This window comes from Anthonomus grandis, chromosome 16 (assembly GCF_022605725.1).
Source record: "Anthonomus grandis grandis chromosome 16, icAntGran1.3, whole genome shotgun sequence".
Taxonomy (NCBI): domain Eukaryota; kingdom Metazoa; phylum Arthropoda; class Insecta; order Coleoptera; family Curculionidae; genus Anthonomus; species Anthonomus grandis.
Window position 1 is genome coordinate 13,386,100 of NC_065561.1, and position 12,070 is coordinate 13,398,169.

At 34.4% G+C, this 12,070-nt stretch overlaps 1 protein-coding gene across 1 annotated transcript; it reads right to left on the reverse strand.

The window, feature by feature from the left end:
- Positions 1-4,460: 4,460 nt before the first annotated feature.
- Positions 4,461-10,979, reverse strand: LOC126745846 (dTTP/UTP pyrophosphatase). Its single transcript, XM_050453873.1, has 4 exons — positions 10,757-10,979; positions 5,226-5,464; positions 4,997-5,149; positions 4,461-4,673 (listed from the first exon to the last, which is right to left on the reverse strand). Exons 1-4 carry the CDS (start codon positions 10,844-10,846, stop codon positions 4,532-4,534), a joined length of 624 nt encoding a protein of 207 aa, XP_050309830.1. The 5' UTR covers positions 10,847-10,979; the 3' UTR covers positions 4,461-4,531.
- Between the last annotated feature and the right edge of the window lie 1,091 nt (positions 10,980-12,070).

Here is a 12,070-nt window from a genome sequence, read left to right on the forward strand (position 1 = left end):
AAATGGTATAGTTGATTTAAATGCAACATTGCAGCGTAACTATTTGCCTGAAGCTCGGCAGAAAAGAGAAGACCTTGCTAACTATTTTATAGGGGCAGGGGCAGTTGATTGGCAGTATAGAATGATAGAATAAAGAAAAGACTTTAAAATTCATCATCTTTTTTTTGGTCTCGCTATTTGTATAAAAATAATGGAAACAAATTTTTAAATTTGATTCTAACTCGTTTTCTTCCAAATTATGTCTTAAAAAACTATCATGCAGCTACGGAAAACCATACAATTTTTGGTTTGTACACATTACAGGCTCCCGTGCCAGTTCCCATAGACTTCTTTATTTTAGCTACTTCTTGATTATATGTACATCTTATGCTCCTAATTTTCTGCCTTAGTTCTTTCAATGTAGAAAGTCCTGATAAGGGCAGCAGAATTTCTTCCGCATGATTCCTCTTCTCTCTGTTTTTAAAATCGGGAGAGCTTTTTTTCCATAAACATGGTAACCTTTCATATTCTTCCAAAAAATTAAGTATATCAAATTGCCTGTTGCTCAGTAATTAATATATTATATGTAAGTATATTGCAAAAATCACGTTCCACGTTAAAATTTTTAAAAAACAACAAAATATCATGAAAGTTATGCCGAACTATCTAGGCAAGCGAGAGAGTACGAAAGTACTATCGCAATAGCATGATAGCTACTAGCGGCTTATTTACATGGCGACAGTTCCTGAAAGTTCATGTGACAGACACTATCATGATAGCAACTGTAGCGAAAACTATCACCGTGAAAACAAGGCTTTACTTGCAGCTATAGCATCCTTATCAGAACCTATCGGTACATATTTGGCCTCACTAGACATCGGCGGGCATGCGTTACATTATTTTTAATTTTTAGCCATTTATCACAGCATCTACTTTGCGGTCACATGGTTGGGTCTTTTAGCAGCTTTAAGTTGTTTTTATTTTGCACCCTTACATTAAAATCTGAGTCTGAAGTGACCCCATTCTTCAGCATTGGAAAACATCGAATAAAGTCAGTAGTTCCCAGTTTTTCTTTTACATCATGTACAAGCTGCTTGGGTGTATAAAGTAATTGAATTTTGGACATTTTTTAAATTTACACAATAAGCTTACTAGCTATTCAAACTTTATTTTACATGTAAAAGAATATAAAGGTATATTAAAATCAAGTAATTTTTTTTAAATAAATAATTAACTCGCGAAACTCCAAACGATTAGATTATCTTTATTATTGCTAGTCGTCGTTCTAAATCAAACAAACTTCAAGAGGCAGAAGCTAGTAATACCCTCAATGAGTTCTATGTTAGTTTACGTGAATAAATCACTAAACATTTAAAATTATACGGCAAAATCTCTCTCAATAGTTCTTATTTTATGTCAGTTACAACATCAAAAAGAAATCCTTTTCAAGATTAGATCAAATTACTCCAAAAATTCTTGCCTTTTAATGTCATTAACATTATAGTCTATCTATACTAGTAAGGTCTTATTTCTCTGAAGGGGTCTATCCCGACGAGATAAAATCTTCTATCGTGATTACCATAAATACAAAGGAAAGTGTTAATAGTCCGGCAAATTGTCGGCCTATCAAATTAGTATCGAGTTTTCCAAAAATATTGAAAACTTGTTGCTAAAAGTTTTTAATAACCCCTTTCCTATTGGATTTCTGGAATAATACCAGCACAAAAGATGCCATGTATCACCTGATATAACTTATTTATATGAGAGTAAGTCATTAATCACTGAAATATGATCTCGCCAAAGTAGTTGATTATGTAAGTCATCTGAAAAAACTGTATTTTTCCAGATTCTTTGCTCAATTTCGTGGGGAGACTCTGATTTTGATTTAATATGATAGAACTGTTTGTGGTATGGCCTGGAAATAGCGAATGTACCATCGGTATGCGTTGTGCATAGAGTAGCCCACTCCCCAGAGCTTTGCTTTGTGTTCCCTACTTTTTATTTTATACAAAGATAACATAGCAAATCTATTATTTAACGGTAGGCTGACCCTATTTGCTAATACCATATCTATATGTTACTCTGGACAAACCATATACATGTGTACCACCATAGTAGCACCATACACGTGTGTGGTGACTTTAACTGGAATAAATTCAGTTAAAACTAATCAAAATTTATCACGCAAAATTCCTGAGACCCGTCGATTTTTGTTTATTTTTTTCACATTTCAAGATAGTTTTTGTATTTTTTCACCTACAGGGGGGTCCAAATTAACCTCAACTTTTTTTTTCAAATGGAACCACTTTTTTTAAACTCTCTTTGAAAAGAGCCCTTTTTCTTGATTAAATTGCCCTATTTACTTTTGTTTTTTCTTGCCTAATACGTTCTTTGAGTTCGTCTAGGTTTCCTGGTTTCCTCATATAAATTTGACTTTTCAAATGTCAATTTATTGCGTTAATTTGGGTCCCCCCTTTAGGTGAAAAAATACAAAAACTATCTTGAAATGTGAAAAAAGATAAACAAAAATCGACGGGTCTCAGGAATTTTGCGAGATAAAATTTGATTAGTTTTAACTGAATTTATTCCAGTTAAAGTCACCACACTGTATATCTTGCAAAATAATATCAATGTGAGATATTATTTTGGGTGTAGAATGTTAAAACTGAATATATGCTACAAACTCTTGCAGCTATCAACACAGCAAATGGTACCTTGTTACCAGTAAGATGGTCAAGAATTATCGTAAAAGATGTCGACAAGAAATCTCTAGAGAAAAACAACAGGCTCATAATGCCTACATACAGAAAGGGAGTCACAATCCCCAGAGGGCAATATAGAACAATATAGTTTTCACCTTTGGTAGTAAGTATGAACTTTAATGACCTGAGGAGCATTATTGATGCTACAGAGAACACCAAAAATAAAGACAGCCTTAACTTGAACATTAAAATTATAAAATCAAGAAAAAATATCATAATTTATCGACTAATCAATATAATTAACTCTTGCATTACTACAGATTCCAAGTGTTCTGAAGGTTGCTGAGGTGATTTCTGTGTTCAAGAACACGGGCTCGAGGAATGAATCATCATACTACAGGCCTACATTAATACTTACTATATTTTCTAAATTTTATAAAAAAAAACTCAACAACCAAACTAAGGAAGTTTGCGCAATGGTGGATCTACGACTTCAAGTACACAAACAACTCATATTTTCACGTGTTTTGAGAGCATTCAGATACGTTTCCCTACATTTGATATGACAAATGTACAGGGCTGTGTCTTCAATCATATTCTTTTACAGAAACTAAAATTCTCTCATTTTCATCCAGATAGTGTTAACCTTATTTAATCCTACTTGAGCGAATGCTTTTAGTAACCTAAAAGAATTTTTCCTTATTCAGGCTTTTAATTCCTTTAAGTACATAAGCTCTAATTTTGGTTTAATATAATAGATCTGTTTGTAGTGCACGATTAAAAGAAATTATTTTTTTATTTAATCTTCAGCGTGACTTATTCGTTACTGAGAATTTTTATTACGTCTGTATTATTTATATTGACTTGTGTAATACTATTATCTGTAATTTGCATGAATTTATTGATGTGATTTATAGTACCACTTTTCAAGACTAGACGCTATGAATTATCTGGATCAACTCTCCTTTATTACGTTTTAATGGATAGCAGTTGCTGCAGCTGCTGGATCAAATCTAGAACTTTAAATTCTAAGAACCTCCTCTACTATAAGTGTCAAAGCAAAAAATTAAATTATCTGTAAAAAAACCGGTAGACTTCAATAGATAGTTTAGAATAGGTTTTGCTTTTTTTTCTCAATTTTATTAGGAACTTAGTCATTGAAGCCTATTTTTCTGATCTTGGGATATGAGCTAACTCAAATTGGAAAGTATTGTTATATATATTTTACGAGAGAGTTATTTAATCGGGTTTTTATTCGGGAGTTTAATTCACATATTTTGAATGGATCAAGATCCTAGTTCTCATAAGAAGTTTTAGTATGTAGGAAATGCAATTATAAAAATCCTGCTTGATTTACTCATGACAAGTTTTCGGTTTTTACGTTATTAACATTTTCTTAACAATAGCGTTCCAATTACAAAATTTCTTTAATTTCAAAACGAATTCACATCGCCTTTAAAAAAACGCGCAAACACTATTCTCATTTATTTATCGCAATATTCTTTTAATTAAAATTATTTAGACAATCCATTTCTCATAACTTTCGACTGTTATTTCGCTTAAGATTTATAAACAATGATGCATTTTTGCCATGTGGGAATATCGAAAGACTAATTTAATCTTCACGCAATATCCTATTGCTTTATTTACTGTAAACCATGTGGGACAGTTTTCGATTTTTTTTTCTCTTTTAAGGTTTAATTAACATTCTCAGGGAAATTAAGTGTGAAAACTTGATGGTGTAGGCTGAAGAACTAATTAATTTGAAAGTGGTGAAAGGAATTTATCATTGTTATTTATTTTGTAGTAAGTTTTTAAAGGAAGTTATAAGATACGCATAGGAAATGTATTTAGGTGGAGCCAGTAACAATTCTCTTAAGTGTAAATGCTAATCGGCAAAGTGGTAATCCGATCACGTTGTTAAAGTCCCCTTCGATTCTGGTAACGAATGTGCTGGCAAGCCCTTGTATTCCATATCCTCCAGCTTTTCCCCTAAAAACGATACAATTTTGGATTAAAAAGCAATTAGCTAAGTGAATTTAGCTTAATTCTAACTCGCAAAAGTAGATTAGCCTTTGGCTAGACTTCGCCTATGTACACTATTGAAAAGTACAAATAAAGCCATTATTTATTTATTTATTTATTTATTTATTTATTATAAGAAATATATTCAAATTTTAAGACACGCGTATTTTATTTTCAAGGCTAAAAACTGCTTACATCAATCTAATATTCTAATTAACATTAAGTGTAACTTATACCTATTTTTTGATTGTAAAAGATCTTTTTTCAGTGAGTCAAAAGGATAAACTTACATGGGCTCTCCAGTTTCAACGTACGATAATATTTCTTTGTCGGTTAAAGGGGCCATGTACACGGTGGTCACTTCTGTAAATTTGTGGATTTTGTTTTTGTACCAAATCACTACCCCTGTGTATACGCTATTTGGGAGGTCTTGTTGGGTTAGGCTAAAAAGGGACGATTTTGAAAATTCCCAACTGGACTTAAAAAAACAATCAAAAACATTAAAAGGAATTTAATTACTCAGTTATAGTAGCTATGGCCTCTTCTTTAGTTCTTGGTTTACCATACATCTTTCCGTTACAAGTCACCATGGTGTCAGAAGCAATTATTAGGTCTGGAGGTCTCGAGTCGGTTTTCAGTTTTTCATGAACGTCATTTAGTTTCCCTAAAGCAGTTTTTTCAACAAAATCCGAGAAAGTATGGTCTCTTGGGTTCAGGTTTTCCTCATAATCAGAGGACACGATGTCGAACTTTAGTTTCTAAAAATCATATGTATTCAATATTAACAATATATTAAATACCACTTACGAATTCACAAACAAATAAGATATCTAATGTGGTTTTGGTGAAGAATTAAATTGCTGGGTTAAATAAAACTCTCTATGTGCTTTAATATTTTCAACATTTCTGTCTGCTTTAGGTCATTACAATTAAGATGGATCTTCAATAAACCTCATTTACCGTATTTCTCCCAAACAAACGCTATACAAAACATTGAGGCTTAAAGGGGAAAAGCGTGGGTAGAAAAATATCACAATTTTTACCAAAATTTACCATACAAAAAAAGGCATATTGCAGAAAATCTCTAGCAATTCAACAAAATTATATGAATGTTATATATATATTTGCTTGTATCAATTTTACTACAATCGTTGACTGAAAGAGTTTAAGTTTTCTGAACTCTTTCAATCAACGCGACAATACTTTATAGTCGCAGAATATCCACGGATATATCAGGTCATTAAAATAGAAATCCATGTTATGTCCTACCGAAATATTCCCAGAATGTTTTCAACGACCTTTTAATCAGTCTACAGAGGCACAGAATAGAAAAATTGAGGAAGTTTCCGTTTTTCAACATTATACTTATTACCCCAATCCGAAGACGGGAGAACGGGACCTAACGGAATTAATATAAAAACATTAAATGTGTGTCTAGCATTTATTTTACACTTTTACACTATATAGCCTAAGTGATTAACAATATTGTAAACACCGAGAAACCAGCTTATTCTTTGTCATTCTGGAATGACGCAAGTGGCACACCGCACGACGTCTCGAAGGTCAGCGAAACTTCCGGAATGGTCAGCCGAGTATATAAAAAGCTGCGTTCAGTGCAGTAAACTTCTAAATAGTGGCGCGAGATTTAAATCGGACATAAATAAGTACAGTAAAAATAAATATTTTTAGTAGTCGCAAGTGATCGTGTTTAGTAGTAAGGAAGGGTGTAATGAAATTAGTTGACTGTTTTCGATTGTCTTAATTCAAATTTAATGAACAGTAAAACGCGACAATACTATGTTTCCCTCTGTGTGGGAAAAAGCGGTGATTATTCCAAGTCCTAAGATAGTGAGATATGAGTCTTTGCAGCAACTACGCTCTATATGTATTCGTAGATAAACATTTCACATTATCCGAGATTCTTGAGTTTATTTTGCATAGACAGTTATCTACATATCTAACAGAAATTATAATTGTTCCTCGTTATCAATCAGGTTTCAAAAATGCACTCGTAGACCAATACTAGTACTGATAAAAATAAGTTAACTGCATTAGTATTTCTGGACTTTACCAAAGCGCCTTACCTCACTCCTGGGGTAATGCGCTCTATATTTCATTATGTAGGCCTCTCTAATAATACAGCATTACTGCTAAAAAACTATCTGTTCAACAGAGAACAAGCAGGTTCTTAAAGGCATCCCTCAGGGTTCCATACTAGGTTCTTTTATATTTAATTTGTATACGATCTTCTTTAAAAGTGCTTTTTAGTCTTCTAGCAGACACTTCTATGCTGACGACATGCAGCTTTATATTAATTTTTTACAGGCGATTTCTGCAATTAATTATGACTTAGTAACATATATATAACTATATAATAACCTATCTAAGAAGCACAGTTTAATCTTAAACTCCTTCAACTCTGATGTTATTGTTTTTGGGAAAACAAGTTATAGAGAGTAATTTAGAGCAACACATATGCGTGTATTAAGATATACAAAGCATATTAACATAATTCCAACATAACTCCAAAAAGTCTACTTTCTATTTATCTAAGATTCATATTTCAACATTAGCATGTATTAAATCGGCAATCGAAAACAACCCTTTGCGAATAATTTGCTTTGTCCCAACCTAACTTTTGCGATGTAGTTTACGGACTTTGCATTACTTCGCAGGTTGTTCATCGTATTCAAAAACTACAAGACTGCTGTCATCTGCGTTTCACCTGTCGAATCAGAAAGTATAATTATATCAGTATAGCTTACATTGAATCTGGATGGCTTAAGATGGCACAATAACGACAGCTATATACATATGCTTTGCTTATATCATAAGATTCTTAAAGATAAGTCTCTTGTATACAATAAAATTAATTTTAGATCAGATGTCCACAATATAAGTTATCAGATAATTTAAAATCAATATAAGATTTAAGGGTAGGCTTACAATACTGTCATACCATATGCTTTGTTTAAATGATCGTTTTTATATTGTATCGCTAAACTCTTAAATGACCTTCTGGAAAGCCTGGTAAAACGACGCATATCCGAAGACGACTTAAGCAGCGACCAAGCATATTGGAACCAGGAATGTGCTTAGCTGGTTTAGATCAGAGGCATCGAGCAGATAGAGAAACAAAACATCGACATCACAACACTACAGGAAATTCGGTCGCCCAACAAAAGGAACCTCAATATCAGTCAGTTAGTAAAGCGACGTCCACACTGAGTTGACACTGTCGATCGACATTGTTGATCAACAAGCGACAAAAACTGCATCTGTCCACATCAGAGTCGACACAAATGTTTGTCGATCAGTCAAATCAACATATTCGACGAAGAAGACGTAATTATTGCTTGTGCCGCGTATATTATTATCGTGACTAAAAAAGAAAAATTGCGCGCAAAAAAAGATTTTGGGTTCGACCAAGTCTTCAAAGTAGAACTAGATACAATGCTAGTAATTTTATAGATGATTTAAAAAAAGATGACATAAGCATATTGAGCCTTGAATACGGGTGCAATGGTATATATTTTTTTAAATTATAATTTCAGATGCCTAAAAACGAAGCAGAATGGAAAGCCGTTGCCGAGGATTATTACAATCGTTGGAACTTTCCAAACTGCGCCGGAGCTATGGATGGAAAACACATATCGTTGCAGGCTCCAATAAATAGCGGCAGTGAATTCTTCAATTACAAAAGATTTTTTAGTATTGTTTTGTTCGCCGTAGTCAACGCAAACTACAATTTTATTTATGCTAATGTTGGATGCCAAGGGCGCATTTCCGTTGGAGGCGTGTTTAGTAGTACTACGTTTAATAAGCTTCTAAAAGACAATAAAATGCATTTACCTGGAGAAAATCAATTCCCAAATAGTGATCTAATAAGCCCATATGTTTTTGTTGCAGACGACGCATTTTCTTTGTCAACAAACATAATAAAACCATATTCAGGAAGTCACACTAAAGGTTCTAGTGAAAGAGTATTTAATTACCGCCTCAGCAGAGCTCAAAGAATATCAGAAAATGTGTTTGGCTTAATATCTAATTAATTTAGAATATTTCGCAAACTATTACTATTGGAACCTCAAACCGCCTGAAAGGTAACGTTAGCAGGATGTTACTTGCACAACTTTCTTAGAAAAAGTGCATCTAAGAACATTTATAATTCACCTGGAACATTTGATTCTGACTGCTCTGATTCAACTGACGTTATTCCAGGAGCTTGGAGAAATGATAATGGTAATTAGCCTGGCTTAGCAGATTTACCCAGAATACCCAGAAGAAGTGCAGTGCAGGCGCAACAAGTGAAAAACATATTAAGAGACTATTTTATGACACCCGAAGTAGAAGTTCCTTGGCAATACGAAATATGTTAAAGGCGTAACAGTATTCTAAACAACCTGTCGCTTAAAAATAAAAATACATAGATAAGCTCTCAAAGTCTACGTACCTGTAAATCCAACATCTCCCTGAGCTTATTTTTGTCTAGTAAAAATTTCATACTTTCAAAAGCAAACCATTTACTTTTATACACATCCTCCGTACCAGAGCCAGATTTCTTGCCGTCCTTTATTTTTCTTACTTCTCTTGCAAATTGACTTTGAAGATTTTTAATTTTTTGTTCTACCGCTTCCTTCTCGATGTTAAATTCTTTACCAATTTCCATAAAGGCATCGTGCCTCAAGTTCCTGTTCTTATAGTTTTTGGTTTTAGAATCCCATAGATTTGTTTTTAGTTTGTATGCTTCAATAAAGGCTATGAGCTTGTTCCCATTCTATTTCTTTAACGAAAACACACGGTCACGATGTCAACAAGGCAAGACGTCACTGAGTACCTACTCCTACTTTAACACTTTGTCGAATGTCGAACGTCGTAACGAAAACACGTCTACACACTAAAGTTAATCGACTGCTCTTTCATGTTTACCGACAAGCGATGGAAAACAAATCGATCGACAAAATTAGTCGATCGACTTCGTCGATTGCAACGTACACACTAAGTCGACAACGTCGATAGACGTAGTCGATCGACAGTGTCGACTCGGTGTGGACGCAGCTTAATATTCTCTAGCGACAATCAACACAGGCGACATAAATGCGGGATAGGCTTCGTAGTAAGAGAACGATTGGTAGGACAGATAATATGATTTAAGCCAGTAATCGAATGAATTTGCTATTTTAGGATGAAATAAAAAATGGCAAAACTATTTGCAGAACAAAAAGATGAGATTGACAAAGACTCTTTCTATGATCAGCCAAAGGATCAGTACTATCTCAAAACTAGACATTCTCATTTTACTACGGGACTTCAATGCCAAATTGGGTTGAGAACTGCACTCAGGTAACATATCGGAAACCACAGCCTCAGACAATGGTTAATGGTTTCAAATGACAGGACTAGCAGCGACCAATAATCTAATGGTTGTCTTTCAAAGTATATGAATATTTTGCTTGTTTGGTAATCTATTTGCCTTAATTCTCCTGTAGAAATAGTCCTTTTTTTATTGTATTGTAGGTGACATGATTTACTCTTTCTACAAGTTTTGCGAAACTTTTTAGAGCAGCTTGTGTTAGATGTGAAACATTTAATAATTAAATTACATTTAACATCACAACTTGTGGATTTTATATGATGTTTCTTTTATTTTATCCAGCAGATTTTTTAAAATTTCTGACTAATCCATAATCCAACTAAATTCTTACCACATGTAGTGCAACGATTTTGCTAACCATTAAATTGGATATTATCCGATCTGAAGATCTGAAGATCATGAAGATCAATATATAAATTTTATATATTTTCATTTGCAAAATTTATAATTATTTCATAGCTACTCGACAAAATGTATATATTTAAATATCTATTTCACTTTTGCTATATAAAGTCCAGCTTATGTACATAGAACTATATCTGTGTTTCGATAAGTAAGAAGCGTGACTGCATACTATCCTATAATTAGTAATTAACATGACCGTCTAAAACATCATTATATTCTAGTGCAATGTATGATCAAATGAAAAATTCGATAATATAGCGCCATCTCTTACCATACTGCTTAATAAATTAGCACGTTGCTTAGAGCTACTGGCCAACACCACTCTCATGCTATTTAGTTGACTGAGCAAAGGTTCCAACATTTTGTTTTCAATGCTTAACTCACAAAACACTAATTTCAACACTTATATTCTTAACAGTGTCCTTGTAAAGCTCGGGAATGAAAACGTGATGCAATCGTTTATCGACTTAGACTGGTGAAGTTTTTATAAATTAATATTTTTTCAACTCGTATAACATGGCGCTGAAGATTACATAAAAATGGCGAAAATACAGATATCTTTAAACTGTAAAGGCCTATTAGCTTTAATTCGATTTTTATAGAGGGCAGTACGATCGTCGATCATGTTTTTTTTTAAGGTCAGTAAAACAAATAAATGTAAACCACTATAATCTGAATTAAGAGATTGCATTTCACTTTTATTGGATGTTGGATTTTTTGAAAGGATTGAAAGTTCTTCAGAAAGTTTTTCTATTGCATAAAAAAACTTATCATTGAATTGAATTGAAGAAACAGGGGGCTGCCAAGGCAGTTGTGCATATAGGTCTCCTAATGGACCAGTCATGCCCCACCGGGGGTTACCAGAGCCCAACGGTATTAGAGAAACCGATAAGGCTCTCTGGTCTGAAGGACTTAAAGTCACTCGGTACACTGAAAGTGTTACCCAAGTATTTGAACCTGGTGCGCGTAAGTGCTGGGCACTCCCCGACTACATAGTCAACGGTTTCATCCTCCTCACAGCACCATCGGCATTCCGGGTTGTCCGCAATACCGATAGTATGGAGATGGCTTCTTAAGTGCCAGTGACCGGTTAAAAGACCTGTCACTAGCCGAATTTCGCGTCTTTTTAGGCGTAGTAGATTTTTGGTGAGACAGGCAGAGGGCCCACCTATGTGCGCTTTGGCCTGTCTCATACCAGGGGACTCAGTCCATCTTCGGTGGGTCCACTTGTCCAGCAGACCCTTCATTGACGCGACCGCAACGCATTTGGCGATACCAACTATGGGTTCCGGCCCCATCGGCACATTCGCGGATCCCAGTCTGGCAAGAGAGTCCGCTTCCTCATTACCTGCATGGCCTGCGTGGCCAGGTATCTAGACGAGCTGGACCCTGCAGCCAACCTGCACCAGTTTTTTCAGTACAAGCTTGGAGCTTACCTTTGCGGGCCTGATAGCCTTAATGGCAGCTCTGCTGTCCGAGCATATTGATACGACTGTATTGCAGTTAAACTTATCCTTTCGCTATGATAAACCAAACAGCACACATCCTCCAATGTATGTCCTGCATTGGTCTAAAATAGATCGAA